This window comes from Prionailurus bengalensis, chromosome C1 (assembly GCF_016509475.1).
Source record: "Prionailurus bengalensis isolate Pbe53 chromosome C1, Fcat_Pben_1.1_paternal_pri, whole genome shotgun sequence".
In the NCBI taxonomy this organism is placed as follows: Eukaryota; Metazoa; Chordata; class Mammalia; order Carnivora; family Felidae; genus Prionailurus; species Prionailurus bengalensis.
The window spans coordinates 3,738,954-3,766,415 of record NC_057345.1 but is presented as its reverse complement, the minus strand read 5'-3'; the positions used below and the strand labels follow the sequence as shown (position 1 = coordinate 3,766,415).

General features: G+C 60.7%; 1 protein-coding gene across 5 annotated transcripts in view; it reads left to right on the top strand.

The window, feature by feature from the left end:
• The window catches only part of NPHP4 (nephrocystin 4), a 111,719-nt gene extending 85,660 nt beyond the window's left edge, over positions 1-26,059 (top strand). For 3 of the 5 annotated variants that reach the window (XM_043573632.1, XM_043573633.1, XM_043573636.1), the window contains 13 exons: positions 3,648-3,825; positions 10,125-10,250; positions 12,543-12,754; positions 16,505-16,731; positions 16,854-17,025; positions 17,819-17,902; positions 21,054-21,210; positions 21,975-22,060; positions 22,617-22,702; positions 23,546-23,717; positions 24,328-24,507; positions 24,747-24,890; positions 25,482-26,059. In XM_043573632.1, coding sequence (XP_043429567.1) covers positions 3,648-3,825; positions 10,125-10,250; positions 12,543-12,754; positions 16,505-16,731; positions 16,854-17,025; positions 17,819-17,902; positions 21,054-21,210; positions 21,975-22,060; positions 22,617-22,702; positions 23,546-23,717; positions 24,328-24,507; positions 24,747-24,890; positions 25,482-25,622 — 1,965 coding nt within the window. In that variant the 3' untranslated portion in view covers positions 25,623-26,059. The remainder of the gene's footprint in view (positions 1-3,647; positions 3,826-10,124; positions 10,251-12,542; positions 12,755-16,504; positions 16,732-16,853; positions 17,026-17,818; positions 17,903-21,053; positions 21,211-21,974; positions 22,061-22,616; positions 22,703-23,545; positions 23,718-24,327; positions 24,508-24,746; positions 24,891-25,481) is intronic. The other 2 variants (XM_043573635.1, XM_043573634.1) reach the window with 1 other exon arrangement.
• The last annotated feature ends 1,403 nt before the right edge of the window (positions 26,060-27,462 follow it).

The window sequence follows — 27,462 nt, the reverse complement described above, 5'->3', positions numbered from 1 at the left end:
GCTGCTGGGTGGCCCTCACTGCGACGAGCTCACGGCTGCCATCCCGTGGTGCCCCTGGCTATGTGCGTGGCTCCCCTGACGCCACGCTCCCCCTCCTCCTCCTAAGGGCTGACGGGGCTGCGTCCCCCCTCCACCCGCCTCGGTGTCCATCTCTGCCCCCAGGGGAACAGGGTCGCCCACAGCGCGCACTCGCAGGTGTCAGCTCATGTTCTCGGTCCTCACTCGGTCCTCACTCTGGTCCCTTGGGCCTTCCTGGGTCATTGTCCGGTGCGGCCCCAAAGGATCATCGTGGCCACTGTGTGTTTCCCACACTGGCTGGTGATATCCTGGAGGGTGGGCTTGGGACGGTTACCCCATCTCCAGCACAGTCGTGACCCACAGTAGGCATGGAGCTGTGTGGCTGAGAATGAGCAAACGGAGGGAGCAATGGGGGAAGAGGGGAGGAGGGGTGAGGAATGAGGATGGGAGGAGGGATGAGGAAGTAGGGGGAGGAGGGAAGAGGGGTGAGGGGATGGATGGGGGAGGAAGGAAGTGGGAGGAGGGGAGGAGGAGGAGGGAGTGAGGGAGGAGGGAAGAGGGGTGGGGGAATGGATGGAGGGAGGAGGGAGTGGAGGAAGAGAGGAGGGAATGGGAGGAGGGGAGTGGGAGGAGGGGAGGAGGAAGACGGAGTGAGGGAGGAGGGAAGAGGGGTGGGGGAATGGATGGAGGGAGGAGGGAGTGGAGGCAGGGAGGAGGAAATGGGAGGAGGGGAGGAGGAAGATGGAGTGAGGGAGGAGGGAAGAGGGGTGGGGGAATGGATGGAGGGAGGAGGGAGTGGAGGCAGGGAGGAGGGAATGGGAGGATGGGAGGAGGAAGACGGAGTGAGGGAGGAGGGAAGAGGGGTGGGGGAATGGATGGAGGGAGGAGGGAGTGAAGGAAGGGAGGAAGGAATGGGAGGAGGGGAGGAGGAGGGATGAGGGAGGGGGGAAGGGGGTGGGGGAATGGATGGAGTGGGGAGGGAGTAGAAGAAGGGAGAAGGGAATGGGAAGAGGGGAGTGGGCGGAGGGGAGGAGGAAGACGGAGTGAGGGAGGAGGGAAGAGGGGTGGGGGAATGGATGGAGGGAGGAGGGAGTGGAGGCAGGGAGGAGGGAATGGGAGGATGGAGGAGGAAGACGGAGTGAGGGAGGAGGGAAGAGGGGTGGGGGAATGGATGGAGGGAGGAGGGAGTGAAGGAAGGGAGGAAGGAATGGGAGGAGGGGAGGAGGAGGGATGAGGGAGGGGGGAAGGGGGTGGGGGAATGGATGGAGTGGGGAGGGAGTAGAAGAAGGGAGAAGGGAATGGGAAGAGGGGAGTGGGCGGAGGGGAGGAGGAAGACGGAGTGAGGGAGGAGGGAAGAGGGGTGAGGGAATGGATGGAGGGAGGAGGAAATGGGAGGAGGGGAGGAGGAAGACAGGGAGGAGGGAAGGGCGTGGTGGAATGGATGGAGGGAGGAGGGAGTGGAGGAAGGGAGGAGGGAATGGGAGGAGGGGAGTGGGCGGGAGGGGAGGAGGAAGACGGAGTGAGGGGGGAGGGAAGAAGGGTGGAGAATGGATGGAGAGAAGAGGGGTGAGGGAGTGGGGGAAGAGGGAGAATGGAGTGGGGGGAGGACGGAGCAGGGGGTAGAGGGATAAGGGAAGGGAGGAGGGATGAGGAGTTGGGGGAGGAGGGAGGAAAGGAGGAGGCTTGAGGGAAGGAGGGAGTAGGGGAGGAGGGAGGAAGAGTGGAGGGAGGAGGGATGAGGAATGGAGGGAGGAGGGAATGGTGAGTGGAGAGATGAATGCAGGGAAGAGGGAGGGGTGAGGGAATGGGGAAGGAGGAAGGAGGGAGTGGACGAATGTGGGGAGGAATACTCATGGCAGTACTGGGGCCGCGCTGGAGGGGCAGAGAGGAGCCCCTGTGGATTTGGGCCCCACTGTGGCTCTTACCTCATCCCCAGCTGAGCCCTATGTCCCTGGGTGCCATCACCTGGAGAGGAAGTTATTTTCTCTTGTCCTCTAGGAATAGCCTCTTAAACAAACGCTGTCGTGATTATTGACACTTACTTGGGTAAATTCAAGTTAAATTTTACTTTTTAAAAATAAAGTCTTTAAAAGTTGTGGCTGAGAGGAGAGAATCCCCTGGATTCCGAGATGCTGAGCTAGTTAGGAGCTGGGCCTGCGGGAGGGGTGCTCTGCAAGGCGTGGGCGTGGCTGCCCTCACCTGCTGCTGGTGTCGGGCGGGGACTGTCCCTTGGAGCCAGCGAGCCAGCGACAGTGCAGGCAGCATCTTCAGTTCCTGAGAATACGACCATGTAGTTAGGGTGATGGTGACAGTGGCTCCCGTGCTTCACTGACTGTGTCCCCACCCGGCCCTGAGCTCACGCTGCGTTATCCTCATGTCCGGCTGAGAAACCGAGGCCCCGGGTCACACCGGCGAGAGCAGCGCCAGGCTTTTCGCGCAGTTCTGACTCGGAACTCGTGCTCCTTGCCCTTACGCTCGGCTGTCCACAGATGAGAACTTGCCAGAAGCGTGCTTCTGAGTCAGAGGTGTGCATGTGCGAAAGCCTCGGCCTGCAGAGCCAGCCGGGCGTGCCGCCCGGGAGCCTGGTGGGGCCGCTCCTCCTGGATGAGGACGAGGGCGCCTGCTGGTCCCATACACCCACCTTTAAGGGTGTTGGCTTAAAGACTGTCTTTCCAATCTCAGAGTGAGAAGTGATAGCTCTTGGTTTTTGTTTTGTTTTATTTTGGGTTTTTGGCACTTCTGCTTCCCGGTGTGGCAGGGTGTGCTTCCTGCAACGGAGATCGGTTGGCCGTTCTCCAGGGGGGTCCTGGAGAACGTGTGTGTGGTTATGTGGGGCTCTGGGGACCCGCGCTGCTAAACAGGCAGGGTCTGAAGCACCTGGCAGCCGCCAGACCCACTAAGGAGGGGTCATTTTGGACACCTCTGCTCCCAGAGCCGGTCACGCCTGGTGCTGTAGACGCAGAAGAATTCCAAAAGCCGGGACCTTCGTCTGGTCCCACGCGCCTGTTTGTGTGTGAGAAGCACTAGTTGAGAGGGCAGGTGACTTTTCCACGGCCTCCGAGGCCCAGCTGGGCCTGGGCGTGGCTGTGGTCCCACCACCCCCCTGAGGGCCTCACTGGTGCTTGGGCTCAGGCAGAGCACTGAGGGGTGAGCTGGGTTGGCAGAGGGAACCGGGTCAGGAAGGTCCTGGTGCTGGGTCTCACCAGCCCGGTCCTGGTGTGGACCCTCACAGTCGGGCCTCAGCCACCCCGTGACCCTGCTCCCACCCGCCACCGCTGACGTGTGATGTTCCCAGCCCCGGCTGTGTGTGGAGGTCTGTACTCTGTGTTCTGGGCCTGCTGTGCCTCCAGCCTTCCCTGCCTGGTTTACACCTCCTTCCTGAAGCTCTCGCCGGGGACGGGGTCCGCTCCGTGTCCCCAGCCTTGTTCCGTTGCTCATTTTCCATCGTTCTTCCCACAGAAGGGGGGGCTCCAGGAGGGTGGCTGCCGGGCCTGTTTGTGAATCCGTGGCGTTTACTTGGTGAATCGGGTGCACTTTATTAAAGAATTTGCGGGAAAACCCGAGAGGACTTAGGTTTTCAGCAGGTGAGCTCTGCCTTGGCCGCCCTCTGACTGCCGCTTTCTCTGCAGCATCTCCTTCGCCAGGGGCGGCCGGCCGTGCAGGTCTCGCACGAGCTCGAGGTCGTGGCGACCGAATATGAACAGGACGTGGTGGTGAGTGGGGACGTGACCAGGCTTGGCAGCATCCAGCCCATCGGCGTCTACGCGGTGGTGAAGGGCTGGCTACACCTGACCCTGGCCAACATAGGTAAGAGGCCCCGTAGCTTTGCCTGGCCTTGTGCCGTCTCCCGGGTGGACGCTCATTTTCCCAGCTGGTGCGTGAGCGCCCTCGTGGCCGTATCGTGGGCATCACGTAATCAGTAGGAATTGAGAAAATCTCTCACGTCTGACCACTGAGTCTGCCCTCAACCCCTGGGCATTTGTCCTTGACTACTCACTGAGCATCTGACCATGAGCCTCTGTCCTTGACTGTGCGTATCTGTCCTTGACCACTGAGCACCTGTCCTTGACCATGAGCCTCTGTCCTTGACCATGAGCCTCTGTCCTTGACCGTGAGTATCTGTCCTTGACCACTGAGCACCTGTCCTTGACCATGAGCATCTGTCCTTGACGACTGACCATCTATCCTTGACCACTGGACATCTGTCCCTGACCACTGGATATCTGTCTCTGACCACTGGACATCTGTCCCTGACCATGAGCATCTGTCCTTGACCACCGGGCATCTACCCTTGACCATGATCATCTGTTCCTGACCACTGGACTTCTGTCTTTACCACTGGGCACCTGTCCCTGACCACTGGACACCTGACCTTGACCACTGGGAATATGTCCTTGATTACTGGGCATCTGTCCTTGACCCCTGAGCCTGTCCTCAACCACTAGGTCTGCTCTTGACCCCCGAGCCTGTCCTGGCACCAGTTGTTTGGTGTTCCTGATTTCTTTTCTTTTAAACCTATTTTTTTAAACGTTTATTTATTTTTAAGAGAGAGCACGTGCGTGCATATGTGAGCGGGGGAGGGGCAGAGAGAGGGGGACAGAGGTTCCAAAGTGGGCTCTGTGCTGACAGCAGAGAGCCTGACACGGGGCTCAGACTCCTGAGCCGTGAGATCATGACCTGAGCTGGAGTCAGACGCTCAACCGACTGAGCCCCCCAGGCACCCCTGGTGTTCCCGATTTCTGATCATCTCAGCCTTGGCCACGTTTTGTTTCTTGGTGCTGTCTATGGGGCATCCCTGTCACAGAGATGAAATGCCTGGTTTCAGGGGAGATTTTCATCTAGAGCATCAGCCCGTAGAATTACCTCATCACGAGAGAGGCAAGAAGTGTTCCTCGACCTCCATGCAGCTTGGGGATGAAGGAACAGAGAAACACATTTCTTTAGAGCCTAGCGCCCCGACCTTCTTCTGACGGTGTCCCGAGGGTTGCTCCCCAGAGACCCTGAGCGCAGCCCGGATGCTCCTCCGTCCCCGTGTGGGTAGCAGGGCGCTGGGCTGTGCTGGGCGGGGCTACGGTGGTCCCGCCTGGACGTTCTGGAGGCTCCACCGAGGCCCTGATGGACAGGACGTTGGGCCGGGCACGCCTACCTGTGCCCCCCGCAGGGAAGAGGGCCGGAGTGAGGCCTGTGGGGCCAGAGGGCAAGCCCACGCAGTCTCCCTTGAGGGGCCTGTGGAAGGGTTGGGGTTTTTGGGGTGAAATGGCAAGCAGGATGGAAGCAAGCCATTTGAGGTTTCCGGAGCCGTGTCTGTCTAGATGGGACTCAAACCTCTCTCGTTTTATTGGGGAATTTTCCATTCCTCAAAGCCCAGCCCGACTTTAAAGCCTGGAGCCCCATGGGCCCCATCCGGCCGTGTGGGCGGTGCAGAGGCGGGCGGGCTGGGGCGGCCGCAGCAGGAGGAGGGCACAGCTCATTAAGTCAGGTTGGAGGTTTCTGCCTGCTTGTTTACAAATGTAGGATCCGAGGCAGCCTTGAAAACAGACAATATGGAAACAGCAAAACTCAATTAGGTTCTGGAGAAATAAATGAGCCTCATGTGAGAAGCAGACATCATTCAGAAGCTCACACGAGCGAGGGAGCTTCGAGAGGCACTCTGTTTCTGAGATTGCGTTGGTTATTTTTATGTTTATTCACCAGCCCACAAATGTGCAGTGACTCCGGGTTTTAAATCTTATCTTCAGAAGAAAGATTAGCTCCATTATATGTTATCTTAAATTGTCATTTCCATACTTTGCCTGCCAGAGAGCGATAGCGCCTGAGGGGAGAGAGCTGGAGAGGCTGCCGCGAGGCCGGGGCGAGGACGCAGAGGGGGGCTGACAAAGGACAGATGCCGAGCTGCACATTTGTGTCCGTGCGGCCGCGCTGTGGTTGCCTGTGTAAATTTTGCATTTTTCGGATAAAACAAAGAGGTGTCGTAGCTTTTGTCTCTTTATAAAACCGATTGTTCTGCGCCGAGCTGCAGGCACAGGCCTGCAGATCGGATGAGGGCCGTGTGAGCCTCCGGGGGACGGGAGCGGGGTCATTGCCGGTGTCACAGTGCCCGCTTGGCCTCTCCCGGATGATGCTCCGTGGCTCTGCATTCCCAGTGCGTGGGGTGAAGCGCGAGGCCACGGGACGAGGGGCCCGTTCCGCGCCCAGGCCTCCCGTGAATCTTCCCGTGGTGGGGGTGGTGCTCCTGCCGGCGGCCTCTCGGCTCCGATGGGCTCCGTGATGGTCTCTGTGGCCTCGTTTGCCGTGTCTCTCGGTGATCGTGGGTCACGTAGGGATCGCGAGAGCCATGCTGTCCCGTCCCAGCGGTCCTGGCTGTGGGGTGTGGGTGTGGCTGTGGCTCATCGGGAAGCTCAGTTATCACTTGTGTCTGCAGCCCTTCCTGGGGGCATCCCGGGAGAGTGAGGGGCTGCCCCGATCCCCAGCCCCGTGGGTGGATCCCCGGGTTGTTAGGGCCGAAGGAGGACCAGGTGGTGTGCGCTCTGACAGAGAGCCTGGATTTGGGGCCGGACAGCGGTGACATGCTCTGCGGCCGCCGCGTTGGGAGCCCTGCCCGCCTGGAGGCCGTTTCTGCTCCCACAGCAAACATGTGGGTCCGCAGCTTAACCCAGTCTCCCTGAAGGGAAAGAAAACCCGCAGCAGTTTGAGATCGCGGACCGTGCCCGGAGGAGGCCTGTGTCTTCGCTGCGTCCGGGCCTTGAGGAAGCACGTGTACGTTCATCTTATCCGGTTTATTTTCCCGCTTCCGAATGAATCACCGATGTGAGCACAGATACCGTCAGAGGAAATGGTGGAGCTCAGGGAAGGCCCTTGTCCGTCCGGAGGTGACCACGTGGTCCTGCTGGTCCCGCCCGCACACTCTGGCACACTCTGGTGACCGCACGCTCTGGTGACCGTCGTCCCTCCTCCTGAGAGGCGGGGCTCCAAGGACGCCGGCCGCCCCCGCGAGCTGTCTGCACCAGACCCCGCCCTGCGTGTGCTCCCCGGGTTTCCGTGCGTCCCTCCCAGTGGAGCTGTCACCAGTCTGCGCGTTTCAGCAAGACTGCGGTGAAGGCCGCCTGGCCTGTGCTTCAGGGAGGGTCACAGACGGTTCCCAGCTTCGCTCAGGAGTGGCGTGAATCCACTGCCAGGTGACTGACAGAGCGGGTCCTCGGGGTGGGGTGGGGAGCTTGCGAGACCCTCTGGCCCCACGCCGCCCTCCTCACCAGGAAGAAACCGCGCTGCGAGCCAGGAGCCCCAGCTGGCGGCAGGAACTGGGCACCTGTGGCTGGCTGGCACCAGGGCGTTGAGGGTCAGACTTGGGGCTTGTGCTCCTGGGAGCAGGAGCTTGGCCCTGCTTGACCAGGCTGTGTGTCCCTGCCCATCTGTCCCCCTAGGGGCCCCGGGGCTTCTTGGGGACACTGCTGGTTCTGCCTTGTGGGGGTGTTCGACCAGCACTGGCCATGGTGACCTGGCCTGGTGGTGAGAGATTCACGAACGGGTGGAGAGCAAGCGGGGGGCCCGTCTTGCCTCGACTTCTGTTCCTCTTGGACTTGAGGGGACAAAGCAGCCCTGAGGCGTCAGCAGCCGCCGATCCCAGCAAAGGGATGTTGACACCAGGTTCTGTTCTTGGGGACAAGCATCACAAGCCTGTGACACTGGGGTAAACAGACCCCCGGGAGATGAGAGGAGTGTGTTTGGCAGGAGACTCACAGCTTCTGTCACAGAGGGTGGGCGGTGGGTGGACCCCTGTGGGCAAGTTCTCAGCTTCCCAGCAGAGCAGAGATGGAGAACATTCGGGGCTCCAGAAGCGCGTTCTCAGGACACAGGGCCGGCACGGGTGGGATTGTCACCTTAGCGGCCGCCTTAGTGGCCGGACGAGTGAGGGGCCTGCTGCAGAGGAGGCAGTCCTGCTGTCCGGCGTGTCACAGTGACTTGGCGTGCACCCGGCAGGCGGCGCCTGGGCTCGGGGACTGCTCTCTGCCTGCTGTGGGCAAGTGGCTTGACCCCTTGCTCCCCAGGCCTGAGGTGAGGTGCTGTGTCAGAGGAGGCTCCGCCTCTGCCCCAGGCGGTGGTCTCCCTGACGGGGCGTGGGAGGCCGCGGACGCCTGCCGGGGCTGTTTGTGGAGCTGTGAGCACCTGTGGGCAGTAGGGCGGGTGACCAGGAGCAGTTCCTGTCGCAGGAAGGCTGGGGGGAAGGCCAGTCTGGTTTGGGATGCTCAGAAGGCGCTCAAGACGACCGAGGAATTTGCAAACGAGAAGGATGAAAGTCCCCAGAGGGGAGGACCCTGCTTACCGTTTATCGCCGGCCTCTCAACCACCCCGAGTGAGTCACTCCTTGATTTGGCCAGAGCTGGTGATCTGTCATTTTTGAATCGAGCGTTTTCCCCCACGCCCAGGTTAGAGCCTTTGTCCTTGCTGGCCTCCTGAGAGTGGTCTGCTGTCACACCCACATCTTTGGGGTCCCCGGCTGCGCTTGCAGGGTCCAGCTGCTAATCCCTGGGGTCTGCAGGGGCGGCTGCAGCAGTGGCCCCATTGGTGGCCGGCAGAGACCACGTGACCTGCCTTGAAGGACAGGCGTTTCCTCCCCAACCTCAGCTCCGAACCCGTCGAGAGGGAGACCCTCTGTCAGGCAGCTGGAGATGAAAATGTCACTTTTGTCACCACTGCTGAGGACCTGCTCACACCGTGGTCACGGGCGTGCTCGTGTGCCCGGCGCCGGGCTCGCCCTTGAGAGCGGCCGCCTCTGGCAGAACAGAGGCAGAGGAGGGCAGAGTGGAGCCGGGAAGCCACTCTGTCCTGTCCTCCCCTGGGCAGAGTGGAGGCGGGGAGGGGGTACTCCCAGAGAGATCGCCAGGACGCCCCACACCTGCAGGTGTTCCGCCCCGGCCAGTGGGATTCAGGGAAGCCAGCCGCACGAGTGTTTCATTGGAAATCTGACGTCATCAGCTGTGCTCTGCCTCCTTGCAGTGGGAGTCGTGTCCGGGCACCGAGGCTCCGTCCTCCCTCCCGGGAGAGATGTTTCTGCAGGCAAACACTCCTTGTCCCCGGGCCTCGCAGACATCGGCCCATTAGCAGCCTGGGCAGCTGTGCGGTGCCCTGTGCCTCTGGGCTCGTGCCCCATCCCTCTGAAGCTCATGCTTCTGTCTGAGGCTTCTTTATGGGAACAGCTCCAGAAGATTCTAGCTTGTGGAGGCTCTTTTACCTTCAGCGTGTTGTCAGGGTTTTGTGGACGTGCACAGAGGCCTTCCTTGAGCAGGGTGACATCGGAAAGGCTGGCGCCGGGGTGTGACAGCCGTCCCACATCACGAGGCTGCTGGGGAGATCACGACCTGAGTCTGAGCAGGCGCCCTGAGTACCTGCAGCTTGAGCTCGCTGTGGGGAAGCGGACGCGTCTCGACCACCAAGCAGATTCGGGACCCAGCGTGCCATTTTGGGGTGTTAGCAGGCTGGGGGTGCGGACAGGCCCTTTGCAAACCAGAACTTCCTGCAGGGAATATTGATGTGTCTCATCAGACTCCTTTTCAGTGTTAATACCTTATGCTGGTTTTTTTTTGTTTTTTTTTTTTTTTTTTAATTTTTTTTTTTCAACGTTTATTTATTTTTGGGACAGAGAGAGACAGAGCATGAACCGGGGAGGGGCAGAGAGAGAGGGAGACACAGAATCGGAAACAGGCTCCAGGCCCTGAGCCATCAGCCCAGAGCCCGACGCGGGGCTCGAACTCACGGACCGCGAGATCGTGACCTGGCTGAAGTCGGATGCTTAACCGACTGCGCCACCCAGGCGCCCCTTTTTTTTTTTTTTATGAAATTTATTGTCAAATTGGTTTCCATACAACACCCGGTGTTCATCCCAGCAGGTGCCCTCCTCCATGCCCATCACCCACTTTCCCCTTTCCCCCACCCCCCATCTACCCTTAGTTTGTTCTCAGTCCTCAAGAGGCTCTTATGGTTTGGCTCCCTCCCTCTCTAACTTTTTCTCCCCCTTCCCCTCCCCCATGGTCTTCTCTGAAGTTTCTCAGGATCCATGTAGGAGTGAAAACATGGTATCTGTCTTTCTCTGTATGACTTACTTCATTTAGGTCACGTGTGTGAGCAGAGAGGAAGGGATTCCAGCACGTTGCCACCCTCCAGGTCACGGGTCATCTCAAATGACAGAACCGGCCACTTCGAGGGAGGCAGCCTGCTCAGGCGCGGGGCGCCGAGACGTGAGTGGGGAGTGGGCGGGGGCAGCTGGGTCACTTGCATGTGAGATTGGTGTGGGGGTGGGGTGGAGTGAGGGCTGTGTGTGTGCGCGCATGCACGCAGGTGCACGTGTGGGCCCGGGTGGGGCTTTGCCGTCCCTCTGGATCTGGGGCAGCGCCGTGGCCGTCGTGTCCAGCTCAGTGCCTGCCTGAGTGGCCGGCAGGCCGCCCCAGCACCCAGCACGCTGGAGACCGTGCTCTGTGGAGGCTGTCTGCGCTGTTCTGTAGACAGATTCCAATCCTGCGAGTAGCATGTGTTTTTGGATAGCTGCCCATCTGCAGGGGAAGAGGAAACGAAGAAAAGGTCAGGATGCACGGAGACTGAGTTTTAAAAAGCAAATTTGAAAACCCCACGGCGGGGAGAGGAATAAAGCATTACGGAGCCTGGGAGTAAGGCTGCACTTGCTGAGAATGTTGTTCATAGCAGGGAGCGTCCAGGGGTTTCCGTCCTCTTAGATAACCCGCAGACCTGGAAGCAAAGTAGGTGTCGGTGGGACGAAAAGCGGGGTGCGCCCTCCGGGCAGTGTCCCCATGTTGTAGGCCACCGGGTGTGGATCCACAACTGCCCTGCGCTTCCCGTGTGGACGGTCCTCTGATGCTGTTGGCCTTGAACCCGTGCCCCCGCTCCTCGAGGCCTCCGGGACCCCACAAGCTCCCTGAAACTCCAGCCAAGACTTCGTGGGTGTTCGTATGCTCTCCTGGGAGAGGGGCCCCAGGGCTCCAGATGCTCAGAGGGGTCTGAGAGCTGTGATCCAGTCAGGCGGAGAGGCGTTCCAGGCTTCCTGGTTGTAGTGTTGAAGAAACCGAGGCAGAGGAGGTCTTGTGATGTGGCCCGTTGAGTGGGTAAGGGTGGTGAACTTGGGTGGGGATCCAGACTTCCCACTTAGGGGCTGGTATTTCTCCATCCCTGGCCGGTCCAAGAACAGGCTAGGAGTATGTGTGAAAGGCACGGCCTCGGGACCCAGCAGGTCAGGGGCTCTGCCAGACAACGCAGGCAGCTGTGACCGGTGAGGGTTTGTTGAGCGAATTGAGAGTCTCTGGAGTCATTGGTTCCCGACCCGGGGCCTGTTTGATCAAAGCCAGAGGACGGGGCGCTTCATCGGACAGCCTGTCTTCCCCCACCGGGCAAGGCTCGGGAAGCGGGACGTTGTGCAGAGTTTGAGGAAGTGCTTCTAGGCTCTCTGCAGTGCTGGAATCCCATTTCTGGTTTCTTTGGGACTGGGTGACGCAGTCTGACACGTGAGCCCGTGGATTAACCCCCAGCCTTGCTTGTCTCTTGCCCGTTTCCTCCCCTTGGGACTGTGGGCCTCAGGCCGCTCCAACCCTGCCCGGGTGGGGTCGCCCCCCGCACATGCCTGTACCGCAGATGTGAGAAACATTGTTTGGGGGTGGACATTTTACTAGTCTAAACCAACTCATGGCGTCTGAAAAGCAGCTAAACACCTTTAAAATAGACACTCACTTCCCGTGGGGTCTGCTGGTCCCAGGAGTCAGGGAGGGCCCAGTCCTAAGCTGGGTGCTCCTTCTCATCTGCCCACCTGCGCCAGCTGAGTGGTGGTCCGGGAACCTCGTGTGTCAGCTTGTGACCTGGTGTGAGCCACGTGTTGGCTTTGTCACCTGAGGGAGTGCAGCACCCTCAGGCTCCTGCTGGTGCCTGGCCTATTTTGGCTTCCATTTGTCTGCGAACATGGCTTTCGTGTACATCCGTGGTTTGAGCAGAGGCCCCCAAAGGAGTCGATGCCCTGGGGGCCTGGCTGTCTAGAGGCAGCCAGGTGCAGAGTCAAGGGCATGAGCTCTAGAGCCGGGTCTGGTCTGAGCCCCACCCACTCCTGAGCCGCCTGGGGCTTCAGTCCAAGTGGGCAACTCCTCAGAGCCCCTGATTCCTGATGGGAGCTCACAGGTGGGTCTGAGGACCTGAGAGCGCAGAGGGGTGGATGTCCTGGGTGAGGGTGTCGGCAGCCCTTGAGAATCCAGGGAGCATCATCTTCTAGAACGCTGATCTTTTTCTCCTCTGGAAAATCATCTAATAGTGTATTAATTTGTCAGTAAGGACCAAGATCAGTTCCTTCATTTGAAAGGCTAGTAAAGGGAGGGAGGCAGGGAGGGACACCGTGGAGACCAGGTTATAGGATTACCATCTTCGTCCGTATCGCTGGGCTCCCTCCCTGGGTGAGGTGGCTGGAGGCCCGTTGCCGGGTCTGCTTAAAGAACGTAAACTCTACACTTTAACTTCTTGCTCCCTCTTGAACCTTCCAGCAGTAAAAAACGTGGTCCAAGCACAGAAGCTGGCTGATGTGGACTGTGAGTTGGCCGCCATGCTGTTTGTGCCCACGCAGCGCAGGAGCAAAGGGCCCCAGGGCGCCGGCCGCGAGGGGGACGCCGTCCGCAGGCGCAAGCTGGAGCGGATGAGGTCCGTGCGCCTTCAGGAGTCCCGAGGAGAGCTCAGCTGCTGGGGGGCCAGCATGTTGGTGAGGGCTTCGTCCATCCCCCGCCGCCCCCGGGGTGTCCCCGTGCAGGGTAGGGGGTGGGGGGCAAAGTCATTGTGAGCAAAAGAAGCCTTGTCCTTTGTCTCCTCTTCCCCCGCGTGGTTCTCTCTCTCCCTCCCAAATCCTACTTGTAGAATGTAGGGGAGATGCCCTTCTCAGCCATCAAGGGAGGTTTTCAAGCCAGAATTACCTGGAGAGCTTTGACAGAAGCCGATTCCTGGGCGGCACGCCTGCAAATCCTGTGTCCAGTCGGGCCGGGGGTCCTGGGAACCGGGGCTCTTCAGAAGCTCCGTGGGGGATCCTGAGGGTCCCCCAGGTTTGGGGTCAGAGCTGCGAACGGTTTCCGTGTCTTGGGCTGTCAGTGCAAATCAACTGGTCATCCCGACCAGAAAACTTCCCATTTTGGGCTAAAAATCTCAAGAAGAGCCTGGTGTAAAATCGTGCGGCACCAAAGTGACAGGAGGGTGGTTGTACCTGAAGGGTTTCTGGAATCAAGAAGCCGCAGGGATCTCGAGAAAGATGTTTGAGGGTCACCGTCTACATCAAGGCAGGCAGGTGTCTGGAGAGATGTGTCTTCTCCAGGGGCAAAGCCTGCTCGGCCCTTGGTGCTCCCAGAAGCTGGGGAAGAGGGCTCCCCGCCCTCAGGCGGAGGCTGTAGGGAGAGAGGCGCAGACAGCTCAGCGAGCAAGATGTAGAGTGTGGTGGGAGAGGAGAGGCCCGGAGTGAGCTGCCGGGGCTGGGGTCTGGATGGGCCTCCTCCCCTACGGCAGCTGCTGAGGGGCCTGGTGGCTCCGAGGCCCCTTGGCTCTGTCGGTAGCCACCTGGGCTCTCCAGCAGCCCTGCCCCGGAGGGCGGTGGGCCTGGCGCACTGCACGTGCTCAGTGAGGCAGCTGCCAGAGTCGGCGCTGGTGTCGTCGTTCTTCTTATATCGGGGGCGGGGGAAGCGTCTCCTCCTATTTGACACGTTCTGGTAGAGGTTCAGCAGCTCGGAGCCCTCATTCTGAATACAGCAGTGAATTTGGAAGTAATTGGATTTCTAAGTATGAGGAAACGTTACACCAAATTCTCATGATCTTGAGAGTGACTTGGCTTGTCGGGTACGCGGCACTTTCCCTCGCATCTAGAACCGTCTCCGGGAGAGAGGGTAGGAGCTCAGGGCATCCACCGTCCTCTGGGCGAGGAGCGCTGGAACTGGAGAGGCTGTCACGGCAGAGGCGCTGAGCCCCTGGCCTGGTCCTTGGTGCCTGACGGGTTCATGCCGCCTGGTGGTCTTGGGCCCCGGAGGCTGCACCTCGGGAGGCGGAGAACAGCGCTGGGTGTGGTGTTCTTCCCCGGCAGTCGTGACGGACTCGAGGGATGCTGATGGCCTGGGGGCTTCTTGGGCCAGTGGGAGAGCGTGGAGAGAGGCCAGGTCCCCGTGTTCGTGTCCTGGCTGTTGCTTGGGACAGTCACTGCCTCCACCTGCGGGTGGCCCCCCTTCATCTGTGTCCGGTGCCCGGGGCAGTGGCCAGCCCTGCCTTCTGGCGTCGGTCAGCCTCAGCTGCTGTGTGCTGTGTGTGAGTCCCAGGCTGCGGGACTCGGTCTGGGCGCCTTCTCCACAAATGCCCCTTCTCCGCCCCCTGAGCCTGGGGAGGAGGGCTGGCAGGCTGTCTCCTTGTGTGTGTGTGTGTGTGGGGGGGGTCCTCTGAGGCGGCAGTGACAAAGCCCAGCGCACGCAGGTCTGTGCAGCAGTGGGGTCCCCAGGGCCCTCCGCCTGGGCTCCAGACCAGCTGTTCCGTGTTTGAGCAGGTGCCCAGCACTCTGAGCCTGGTGTTGCCAGGCGGTCCTAGGTTGCTGCTGTCAGCCCCTGGGACCCGCCCCCGCCTCTTCCCGCTCCCGCAGCCCCCGGATCGTCCCTCACGGTAGCCGTCTGGCAGCAGTACCCCCATTTCACGTGGCCATCCTGTGCCAAGTGCCACGGAGGAGAGCTGCCCAACCAGAGCAGGGTAACGCGCTCGCCCTTGACCTGGTCACTGGGACATGCAGGGAGGGGCTCTGCTGCCTGTTGGGACCCGAGGGATCCGGTAAGTGTCCTCACCCTTTGCCCGCCTGGATCTTGAATTGAGAAGTCAGGAGTATGGCAGAGGGAGACCAAAGTGTCACCTCTGGTACTGATGACTCTAGTGACCGTAAAGCGGATCCTGGAGACTTGGCGCGGTGCTCGAGCCACGGAGTATGGAGCTAAGGCCAGACCCGAGCCTCCCGGGCAAGGCCATACGGCGGCACCTTCTCCCCGCCACCCCGCACCGTGGGCGAGGACCAGAGTGAGCACCTGATGCTGTGTCCAGGCAGGCGGGTCCCAAGAGGAAGAGGCAAGGGAGGGCAGGGCTGTGGCTGCCTGGCTCCTACTCCAGAACTTTCTATCAGAGAAGTCGCCCGTGTCAGTGGGGTGGAGGGAGGCCCAGGCCTCCTGGTAATAGCCGCCTCTGTGGTATGCATGGAAGGGCGCGCGACCGGCGAGGAGCCCTCCTCACAACCCGCAGGGTCATGCCGACTCCGCCTGTGGCCTTTCACCGTGTGGTCTGTGCTAAACCAGGCAGTGATGTCGTGGTGCCCTGCCCCGGCCTCTCCCCTCGAGCCTGCTGTGTGTCATCCACTGGGGGGCAGTTCAGATTTTGTCCCCACAACTTGGGAATGGGTCAGAATAGTGCACTGCCTCAATTTGGTTGGAAAGCCGCTCTGTGTTCTGTTTCTCGGCCTAAATTTTGTCTGGCCGAGCTGCCCCGTACTCTGTGAAGAAGCGCTAATCATCGGTGTCCGTGTAGGGAAGCCTCCAGTGTGGACACAACCCTCCTCCTGTTTCTAGATCCACAGGGAGAAATGGAAGGCTCCCCTTGCCAGGGGCGGGGGGCAAAGGATGTTGGAAAGTCAATATCCAAATAATTTACACCAAATTTTGTCCTTACCTCTTGAGGTGAAGTCCACAGGCGTCCAAGCGGCCCTGCCCTCTGATGCCTGGGCCTCCCTGGTGTTCAGAGGTTCTCAGCACGGGTCCTCCCCAGTGTGGGGGTCCCCTTCTAGGTCTTAGATCTTGTGGGGCAGCCTCCACGGGCCTCACTCCTTAGTAAGTCACACAAAAGATGCAGGCCGGCCTCTGGCCTCTAGAACACCCCGTTTTGGCCAAGGCCAAGGAGTCAGGGCATCGAGGCAGGAGGTGGATGAGGGACCTGTGGCTGAGCCCCACTGAGGCAGCGTGCCCACTGTCTGGACTCTGGCCCAGCTCAGGTCATCCGGGCCCCTGCTCGCAGAGTAGGCTCCTGCTGCCACGCTGGAGACCTGCGCAGCCAGCCTGTCCCGTCTTCGTTCTGAGGCCGTTCTTTCCTCTTTTGTTGACAACCTCTGCTTCTACTCAACTCCCCACTACACCCAGACGCCAGCCTCGAGGCCCTGGGGGGAGCTGGCCTCACGGGCGGTTGTGGTCTCTTGGGAACACGCAGGGCGGACCCTGCCTCCCCGGGGGTTGACCTCGACAGGGCACCGAGGAGCCTGGAGTGCTGCGTAGACCCGTTGTTCTCTGTCCTCTGGAGCTGGGGCGGGCCAGTCCCATCCAACCCAGGTGGCTGAGGAGGGGGTTGGTGGTGATCCCAGAAGAAATTTGGTATTTGGGGCGGGGGGGGGGAGGTGGCCACATAGTCCTTGAGAGGGAGAGTGAGGCCGGGACTGTGGCCCGGTTGGGCACCCGTGTCCCCGCAGGCTCAGCAGAGCGTCCGCGCACAGCACGCACGCGACCTGCAGGTCATTGCCGCCTATCGGGAGCGCACGAAGGCGGAGAGCATCACCAGCGCGCTGAGCCTGGCCATCACCACGAAGCACACCGTGCACGTCACGCTGGGCACCGCCGAGTTCTTCGAGTTCGCCTTTCGGAACCCCCACAACACGCAGCACACGGTGACCATCGAGGTGGACAACCCTGAGCTGAGGTGCGTGTGAGCGGCGGCCCCGACGGGGTCCTCCGTCCCCGGTGCCATCTCTGAGCGGGCGGGCAGGGGACTCGCCAGGAAGCACGTTTCTGCCTCAGCAGCGCGTCTCCCCCACCTTCTAGCATCATCTCGGACAGTCGGGAGTGGAGGTTCTTCAAAGACGCGGCCAAGCTGCACACGCCGGTGGAAGAGGACATGTTCCGTCTGCGGGGCGGCCTCGCCCCGCAGCTCTTCCTGCGCCCCCGGGAGACCGCCCACATCCCCTTCAAATACCAGACCTTCTCCGTGGGGCAGGTGGGGAGGCCGCCCTTCCAGGGCCGGCCGGGCTGGACAGGCATGCGGGGGAATCGCGCCAGGCTGAGTAGCGGTGGCCCGTTTCTGCCTGTCCCTCCGTGCTGCAGGCCGATTAGCCTTCGGGTGTCACCCGCTCCACCGGCCCCTGCGCGTGTGTGTCCACGGCGGGCCTCGGGAAGGGCCGGCCCGTCCCCTCTGAATGCTCTTATCCGCGTGGGCACAGAACCGCCCCTTCCCTCAGAAGAGCGAACGGGTTGAAAGTTCCCAGCACTTTGTGTTCTCTAGTTAATGCTGTTTGCCCATGTCTTCCGTGGCGTGTGCGCTGCTGCGGGAAATGTGGGCGTGGGGGTTTCCATCGAGGGACGTGAGCGCTACGTGCCCGTGTGATGGGGGCGCGAGGCGCGCGGTTCGTCTGTTTTATTGACTTTTGAGGTCAGCTCTGTAGGACAGGGCTCCTCACTTAAAGGGGCCTGAGGGACTCTCGGAGGCACACAGATCCCTATGCAGGCTCTTCGGGTGCACTTTTGGGACAAGAGGTCGTAGGGACAGTGAAGATCAGGCCTTTGGCTTCAGGCAGAGCGGGTCGCGTGTCTGGTGGCCTGCAGGGCTCATGGCAGCTCCTGCTTCCTCTTTGGGGTAGCAAGGCTGGTTCGTGACAGCGGCCGCCTGGATGGTTATCGTGAGAGCAAAGGACACTGTGCACAGGGGCCCCAAGGGGACAACTGTTTCTACAGTGCCTGTCAGCCTCCGACTCCCATCCCGTGACTCACTGGTGCCAATTGGTGTCTCACAGGCCCCTGCTGAGCCGAGCTCTGAGAAGGGCACGGACCCCGGATCGCCCCAGAAGCGCAGTGCAACGCCGACCAAGCACGCCAAGGTAAAGGGGCGGGAGGCCTCTGGTCCCCGACATTCGCAGGGTCTTGCGGTGAGAGCCAGGTGTCCTCTGAGCTGACCCAGTGAGGTGTTCATGATTTCTGTTGTTACTCGGCCTCTGGGTCCCGGCCTCGGCCCTTCCCTGCCCCTGCTCCCAGGGAGGGTGGTGGCGGGGCAGGGCCCCCAGAGGTGGACTTTCGTGTCCTGACGGGGCGGTGGCAGCTTCAGCCGATACCGGTACAGCCTCCGGGTGGGCGTCTGGGGTGGAAGCGTCTCCCTGGCCGCTTGGCACCTTGCAGCTCTTGGTTTGTGTGTGCCACCCCACGGCCCTGCAAGTGCAGCTGTCCCAGCATGCGGCCACCACACACGGGGGTCAGACGGGCCCCGTGACCCTCGTCCGCGGCGTTCCCGCGTCCCCTAGAGTCAGTGCAGGGGGCGGGGGAGGGCTACTTCTGGGGATCCTCTTGCCGCCTCTGAGGGAAGCGTGTTTGCACACACAGCTGCCTGCCTTCAGAATGTTCTCAGTGAGAGCTTGGGACGCTTGTTGTTAGGAGTTTCTGAAGCTTTTCTGGGGGAGACAAATGCCCGTTTGAAGTAGTTTGAAAGTAAAAACAGAAGCGACAAGGTTTTGCCCCATCGCTGCCGAGGACAGAGGATTCCAGTGAATCCCAGATGAGGAGCCAGCTCCCAATGGCAGGCCTGTGTCCCCGTCTCACCGTGGTGGCAGCTGGTGCCCACAGCCCCATCACCAGTGCAAATGGCTGTATTTTACCTAGACGTGGAGGCACAGCTTTGCCTTAAGGAATACGTCAGCGCTTTATTAGGGCTGTCGATGAAATCCGAGAGGCTGATACCTTTTCCTTACGTGAATTTGGAGTTTGAAAGCAAACCCCAGAAATCTTAGGAGCTCATCCACGATTGCCTCAGTCTGTGTGCCTGACACGTGAGGACGGTGCCACTGTCCCTGCCGTGCCGCCAACAGTCCACTCTGTGGTCGCCTGTCTCTGGTCTGTGTGAGTCCGGGCCAGTGATCCCGTGCCCTGCCTCTGCTGTCCACCTCAGACTCATTGCCCACGCTCATTTTCAGGGTGGAAAACGGGGCGATTCAACTTTTCTCCTTCTCCCTGTGCTTGTTTGCTGTGATTCTGCCGGAAATAAGCATTTCCCACCAGCAGTGCGGTTGCCCTGAAATGTCGTCTTTTTTTTTTAAATTAAAAAAAAATGTTTATTTTTGACAGAGAGAGAGAGAGAGAGAGAGAGAGAGAGGGACGGAGAGACAGCGTGAGTGGGTGAGGGGCAGAGAGAGAGGGAGATCCAGAATCTGACGCAGGCTCTAAGCTTTGAGCTATCAGCACAGAGCCCGACATGGGGCTCGAACTCATGAACCGTGAGATCATGACCTGAGCCGAAGTTGGACGCCCGACCGACTGAGCCCCCCAGGCGCCCTGTGCCTGAAAGATACTTTACACCAGAAAGTCAGGGTCCATGTTGGACTCTTTCATTTTATTTATCAGTTTTCAAAATAATGAATTGTACCCTAGCAACCTCCAGAGATGGCCCAGTTTTTGGAGTCTCATTGTGAACGCAGGTTTATATTTGCTGCTTCTCGGCTGAGGCCGGCCTTGGACGCTGGACCTGCCCTCCCTCTGGCACCGCCCTCCCTTTCAAAGCACCGTTAACTAGGCTAACTCCTGATGTTACCAAGTCACTGGAAGGGTAAAACCAGAATTCGAAGCCTTCAAGGAGGCAGAAATGGCAGAAAGTGGCTACTCGCCCCCACTTGTGCTAGGGAACAGAGGGAAGAAGCCAGAAATCCTAAGACTCGGGGGCTCAGCGTGGGTGGTGAGCCTGAGACTTGTCTCGAGGAGGGCGCCATCCTGCCGTTCAGGGTCTGCGGTGTGGATCCAAGCCCCGCTGTAGGGAGAGCTCCTGTTGGGTGAGGCTGACCGGAAGTTTCCCTTCTCCGGAGCCTGGCTGTCCTCTGTGCTTCCAGGAGCCGCCTGGGGAGCAGAGACCTGGTGTGGGGGGGCCCAGCTGCGAGAGCAGGGGGGTAGAGAGACCTGGCCCTGCATGGGCAGCTGGATCCATGCGTGGAGGTGTTTGGCTTGAAGTCTCAGCGTTGGGTGCAGTTCTGGCCAGAGGGTCCGGGCACAGATGATGGGCCCGTGGGAGCTGCTCTCGCAGCCGGGTGAGCACGCGTGAGACAGGGACGGAGACCTTTCGGTTGAAGGTCCGAATAGGCACAACCACGCGCAGCTCTGCTCGAGGGGCCGAAGGTGGGGAACCAGCAAAGAGAAGCCAGGACGGCGCCCCTGGAGTCTGGAAGGGCGGCTTCTTCGGGCGGGGCTGGCGGGGCACCCAGGGCTCAGCGGTGTGGATGGCGGGGCTGTCCCCGCGGGGATGTGGGCTCTTGGTGGCCGTCCTGTTACGATTTGCGGCTTGAACGTAGTTTTACACGGCTGGCTTTGTATGTGTGTACATCTGAGGGATTCCACGATCGAACAGGCCCGCGCGGAACGTCTGTCCCGTGTGTGGAGGGGCTGAATGGAGGCCCAGGCTCTCTGGGGCCGTGGGAAGGTTGCCTGCCTGCCCCCGTTCAGGGGCCTGGAGGTCTCGGGGAAGGAAGACACCTGTCAGTCGTCCACAGCAGTGCCTCTTTGGGATAGAGAAGTTAGGTAACTTTTTTTTTTTAAAGGAAGTTTATGTTCGTAGCCATTCTGCTTTAGGTACAGCCCCCTTTTACCGCCCGGAATCAAACAGCCCGTGCTCCGCTGCCCTCCGCTAGCGTCAGGCCCCCGAGCGCCTTCCCGGGGCGCACGCACGCCTGGTGGAGGGGGATGAGGCTGACGTTGGGCCGCAAACCTTGGTCAGCGGCGCTTGAGGGGCGTGGCTGGCTGATGAGAAGTGGCAGTCGCGGCAGCCCCGCGTGACCCGTGTGTCCCAGGGGCGTGCCCGCGTGCAGCCACGTGCCGGGTGCCGCCCCTTCGGCGTGGGCGTACGTCGCCGCGGACTCTGCCCCGTTTCTGATGCGGCCGCCCCTCCCCTGCCCCCGGGGGCGAGCGGGCCGCGGAGACCAGACCGGCGTGGGGTGTGGCGCGTGCGGCTCTCCGGAGCCCGCGGGCCGGTCCTGACGCTGGCGCCTCCCGCTCCCGCAGGTCGTGTTCCGGGGCGGCGGCGGCAAGCCCATCGCCGTGCTCTGCGTGACCGTGGAGACCCAGCCCCCCGCGGCGGACCAGGTCTTCCGCTTCTACCATCCGGAGCTCACCTTCCTGAAGAAGGCCATCCGCCTGCCCCCCTGGCACACGCTCCCAGGCAGGTCCCAGCTGTCCCCGCGGCGCGCGTCTGCCAGGCTCCACGGACGGGAAGGGGCCTTTCCCCGAGGGGCACGAGTGGCATCATCGTGTTATCCCCCGATGCTCGGACTCCAACCTGTGACCCGTCCGTACGTTCTGCCGTTTTGAATTTTGGATTCTGGATTTTGAAACGGCCACCTTCCCGCGTGCTCTGAGATGTCGGGGCGTGTCCTTGGCCGGCGGCTGGTGCCTTCTCGGCCCCGAGGGCTGTGCGGGGAGGACGCGCGTGCCTCCCGCTCCCGACTCACTTGCGTGGCTCTGGCCCGGTGCTTTCAGAGCACGACGGCGCCTTGTTCCGTCGTCTCCCCCTTGCCCCCCGTTTACTTTGGTCCCTCCCTTTGGAGAAGGCCCCGAGGCCGCGGCTCCCAGCGGAGGTGCCGGTGCCCCAGCAGGCGGGACTGGGGTAGGGTGGCATTGCCCACCGCCCAGCGGGCATCTGTTGAGCCCCTGTGACGGGCCAGGCCTGTCTAGAAAAGATTTTTTTTTAAATGTTTATTCATTTTTGAGAGAGACAGAGACAGAATGTGAGCGGGTTAGGGGCAGAGAGAGAGGGAGACACAGAATCCACAGCAGGCTCCAGGCTCTGAGGCATCAGCACAGAGCCCGACACGGGGCTCGAACTCACAGAGCTGTGAGTTCATGACCTGAGCCGAAGTCGGATGCTCAACCGACCGAGCCACCCGGGCTCCCCAAGATGTTTGTTTGGATGATCCCCCTCACCAGGTGCTCCTGTGGGAAGACCTGGCGAAGAACCCCAGGTCCATGTCCGATGTAGTGACCCGAACGTCATTTGTGAGACCCAGAATGTGGTAAGTCCCGCTTAGCCCATCTCCCAGCCAGCCCTCCTCCTGTCGTCCAAGCCCCTGACCTCCTGCGGCCTCTTCATTGTGAGGTTTCCATTAAGTGGTGTCTTTCTCAGGTGCTCAAGGGCTATTTGGACATCCTTGTGGGAGCTTTATGCATGAATTCTCATCTCTTCTGCTAGGAGATCAGCTCTTTGATGATCTGAATTTAAATGAAAGAAAAAAGGCGTGAAGCAGAGTGAATAGATTGAGTGGTAATTAAACCACTTATTAATTGCCATTGTGTAAAGAATAATGGCAATAATTGTATTATGACTGGTTAGGAAACTGGATAAAGTCTCCTGCAGAATATAATTATTGAACTCAATATGAAATCGATAAGTTAATGATTTTCTTTTTGGCAGTGAAAAAAGATAGCGAATTCTGACTAATACTGAAAATTAAACACCTGTTGGGGGGAAGGGAGCCTGGTTCATGCCTGTTTTCACTTCGTGTGGCTCCGGGGGCTGGGCTTGGAGTGGGCAGGCAGGCGGTGTCCTTAGGGTGTGCCTGTGTCCGGCAGGGCCCTGGGGAGCCACGGGACGTGTTCTTGAAGGTGGCTAGTGGTCGGAGCCCAGAGAGCAAAGACTTCTTTGTCCTCGTTTACACGTAAGTCCGAGAACCTGAACCCCGGAGGTCTGGAGGGGCGGGCGTGGGTGAGAAACTTCTGGCTTTGGCATTGGAAGGGCCGGCCCAAGCCTTCCTGAGCTCCTGACGGGGGTCGTTGTCGGGTCTTTGGTCACGGGAGGTGAGACTCCAGGACTGGCAGGAGCCTCGCAAAGGGCGCCCTCTGCTCAGAGAGGCACCGGCAGCCTGGGGGACGCACAGAGAGCCCTCCAAGGCGCTCTCTGCGCTAGAACGGTGCCTGGTTCCAACGAGGGGAGACAGGAGGTGGTGGCCATTGTCCTTCGATGCCTGAGATGGTGATCACATCACCTCCTGCTTCTCTCACTCAGTCGAAATGACCCTTTTCCTTTACCTTTTCTTCGGAAGTCTCCTATCCCAACCCCTTGAGGACCCTTTAAAAACTGGGGCCGGCTGGGGGCTTTTGAATAGCACGTCCGGGACTGGGGCAGGGCTAACTGAGCTCAGGGCCCGTCTCGGGCTGTGTGGACAAGGGGCAGCGCTCCTGAGCCCCACTCACAGGAAGGGTCCGTGTCCTGTGGCCCCAGGCAGCTAGGATGGGGCCCTCGAGCTCAGGCCCGCGTGGCCTCTAGGCCCACATGCACTCCCATGTTACGCGCTTTGCCCCAGACCCCCTGGTTTGGGATTGTTGATTTCTGGCAGAAGCCCGCGTCGTCATCCGTGCAGGGTGTCGTGGTGGAGAGTCCAAGTGGTGTGAACGTGACGGCGGCCGGGCTCCACCCTGTCCCCTTGGCCCCTGTCCTCCTGGCCACCTTGTCGGCCTCCTCCTGGCTTCCCTCTCACGCTTGGTGCTTCCGTCCCGCACAGGGATCGCTGGCTGGCGACACCTGTCCAAATATGGCGGATCCACCTCCACTCCTTACAGCGCGTGGACGTGTCCTGCGTCACAGGCCAGCGGACCCGCCTGTCCCTTGTCCTTCGGGGGACACAGGCGGTTAGGAGAGTGCGAGCTTTCACCTCACACCCCCAGGAGCTGACAGTAGGTCGCTGGGTGTTCTCTGGCCTCTCCTCACCCTCACCCCACCCTGGGAACGGACGGCGTGGGGACTGGCTGCAGCCGGCCTGAGTCCCAAGAACAGGCTTGGGGCTTGGCCGTCTTCATTCAGGTTGGTAGATACGCCATCCTGGATGAGTGACCTAGAAACCCCAAAGGCCGATATTTAGGATTGGTGGAAGGTAAATGCTAAGAGCGACTCTGCAGTTAATTTAGAATCCGGGTCACGGGGGCTGTGCGGACTCCCTGCCTCTTGCCAGGGTGGAGAGAGGAGCTCGTTGAGGTCTCCCCTGCCGGGGCAGCCCTGGTGCTCAGGGGACCGTCACACAACGGGGGCACTTGCCCGCATGGGTGGCGATGTGGACCGTGCCGCACAGTGACACTGAGGGCGAGGCTGGCATTGTCCCTCGGGCCCCTGCTGACCTCGTGCAGGGCACATGGGCCCCCCCACCCCGGAACGGCTGGGGTTCCCTTGGGATTCCCTTGGGATTCCCTTGGGATTCCCTTCGTTCCCTGCGCCGCGGGCGTCCAGGAAGCCCTGGTCTGCACAGCGCGAGGGGCCGTGTCCTGACCCGGTTCTCTTCCGCTCTCGAAGACTGACCCCAGAGGTGTGTTCGTGCTGCCCCCTCGCGGGGTGCAGGACCTGCATGTGGGCGTGACGCCCCGCAGGGCGGGGACCCGGTTCATCCACCTCAACCTGGTCGATGTGGACTACCACCAGCTGGTGGCCTCGTGGCTCGTGTGCCTCTCGTGCCGCCCTCCTCTCATTTCCAAGGTCAGTGGGGGAGGGGGCAATGTGCTGGGCCACAGGGTATGGGTGGTTCGTCACCTGTCACCTGGTCCTACGACCCGATCTCAGGCGGGGGTTGCCTTCTCCGCTGCCTGTGGCCTGGGGGTGGCGGTGGGGCTGCTCCTGTACGGTGAGCCCCCGTCTGTCGTATTCGTGGACGTGCCCTAAGTTGGGCCGCACGAGCTGAGCCGGCTCGGGAAGGGTGACTGTCCTCGCCCCCACAGGCCTTCGAGATCACGCTGGCCGCAGGGGAAGGCAAGGGCGCCAACAAGCGCATCACCTACACCAACCCCTACCCCACCCCGAGGACCTACCGCCTGCTCAGCGACCGCCCGGACCTGCTGCAGTTCAGGGAGGAGTCCTTCCAGGTGCGCAACGCCGGGCGGGGGGCGGGGGGGCCGTGTGGGGGCCCCTTGGACCCTGCGGTGTGAGGTGAGCACCGCGTTTAGGAGCATTTCTATCCAGTGACGGTCTTGAGAGCCCGGGAGGGAGCAGAGCCGTTCTGAACTGGGGTGGGGGGAGCGGACACCCCTCACTGAGCTCTTCTGCCTGTGCGTCTGGGGCCCCCCTATCTGGGCACCATTGTGGGGGTTCTGGTGGCCAGCCTGCCCTCACCTTATCAGCGCTTTCATCTGCAAGTGCCCTGCAAATTAGCCTTTCCTCCGTTGTGGGTATTTCAAGGCAAGTACGGCGCTGGCAGCCTGGTGGCCAGGGGAGGGCGTTTCCTCAGTCGGGAAGCGTCCCCCGGGACGTGGGAAGAGCAGGTGTGGCCGGGGACTCTGCGAAAGGAGTTCGGAACATCTGGTGCCTGGCGGCCCCGCACGCGCCCTGCACCCGGGGCTGGAGCCTCAGCTTAACATCCTCCGTCAGCCTGGGGTTGCGCATGTAGAACTTGCCGGAATAGAGAGAGTAGTGGCTGGGGTGGGGCTAGGATTTGATGCTTACCTGCGTGCGTCTAGGTTGGGGGAGGAGAGACCTACACCATCGGCCTGCGGTTTGCATCTCGCCAGAGCGCCGGGGAGGAAGAGATTCTGATTTACATCAACGACCACGAAGACAAAAACGAAGAGGCCTTCTGCGTGAAGGTCACCTACCAGTGAAGTGGTGGCCGGAGGGGCCGGCACGGCCCTCCTGCCGCAGCACGGGGACAGACTCACGTGCTCTGGCCCCTCCTCCCCTCGTGCCTTGCTGGGGCCACTGGTGAGCGTGGCCGAGGGTGGAGGGGGCGCCGTGCTCCTGACCGCTCTTACTTCGGCGCCAGCCACGCGGCGAGCCCCGCGGGCGTCCTCAGCGAGGGCACGGCGCCGAGAAGCGCGGGGCTCGTGTCTCTCTGCTGTGCTCGGGAGATCGTCACTGTTTATGATGTTGATTTGCTTCTCAGCAAAGTGTATTTTATGAATCATCTTAAATGATAAAATTATGTTTTCTTACTGGATTTTGTACAAACGTGATTTGCTATGCAATGTTTTATATTGGTATTATTTCATATCTTTTTTTAAGTTGTGGCGGAATACTAAACCTTCTCTGGTTTTCTCTGTTGATGGTTTTCTTGAGTGCTTTCTGCTGTTTTCACTGATAAGCCTGTATTGACCTTGAGGACAACATGGCTGAGGGGCAGTGGGGTGGCCTGGGGCCTCTGGCCTCCCAGGGAATCGGCTTGGACCCGGCCGAGGCGGGTGGGGTGCCTGACCTCTGGTTCTGGTCCCCGCCTCCCCCTTTCAAGGACCCTTATGATTACATTGGGTCCCCCCATGAAAATCCAGGGTGGCCGTCCCGTCTCAAGATCCTTTCCTTAATCCCACCCACAAAGTCCCCTTTTGCATGTCGGGTCACTTAGTCATAGCTTCTAGGGATTAGGATGGGGTCGCCCTGGGCCTTTTGCTGTCCACCGGAGTCCGCTTGGCCAGAACCTAGTCACGTGGCTGTACTCAGCTCCGCAGGGTCTGGGAACTGCCCTTCTGTTGGGTGTCGTGTGTCCAGATAACTGGGGGTGTTACGACTGAGCCGGTGGAGCGGGTTTTGGGGGACGACTGCGGCCTTTGCCACAGTTGCTGGTGGAGAAGCTGCGACCTGGGTGGGCTGGGAGCACACTCGGAGGTGGGGGGACAGGACAGAGGATGGAACATAACCAGGGGGCAGAGCATCGTGCGGTTTGACCGCAAAAACTTCACTTTCAGTTCATTGCAAACACAGATGAGCGGGAAGCGGGGGACCCTGAGCCCTGGCAGGTAGTGAGCCAGGCTGTTCCTAATTTGGGGTGATGAGAAGGCAGCAGAGTGGCGGCCAGCCGTCCGAGTGTGCAGACGGGTAGCCGAGGCCACCGAGAGAGGAAGCCTGTGGGGGTGGGTCTCTGGGGCACCCTGCGCTGGGGGCGGGGGTCCTCCCACAGTTAGGAGCAAGACCCAGGGCACGGGTGTGCTCACAAACGGCTGTGAACAGACGCTGGAGAGACGGTCCTCAAGGCAGCCCAGTGGTGAGGGGCAGGACGTCAGATGCCCTCGAGGACCCTGATTTAGAACTGGGCCCTGTTGGCGGGGTTAGAGAATCATCTGTGCCGGAGCCGGCCTGCTGCCCATGTGCCCTGCCCGGGCACGGGTCCCGAGCCCTGCCCCCGAACGTGCACCGCAGCGTGGAGGTCGGATTCTGGGGCACGTTCAGCAGGTGTGCTTATGGGTCTTTCTACCGTGCGTCAACGTACCAAAGTTCATCTCCGACTCTGTTGTTGTTTGAGTGCCCCACGCTGTGCTTTCCTAAAGGGTGGCCTCTAAGTTTGCACTTGGGTCACAGGGCAAGAGCTCAGCTTGTCTGCACCCTTTGCCGGGCCCAGCACGTGTAGCCAGATCCAGGCAGCCGGCCCCGAGCCTGCAGGGAGACCTCCAGGCTTTGGTTTGCGGTGCCACCTGCCGAGCCCCGCGTGGCGAAGCTGTGGCAGCGGTTGCA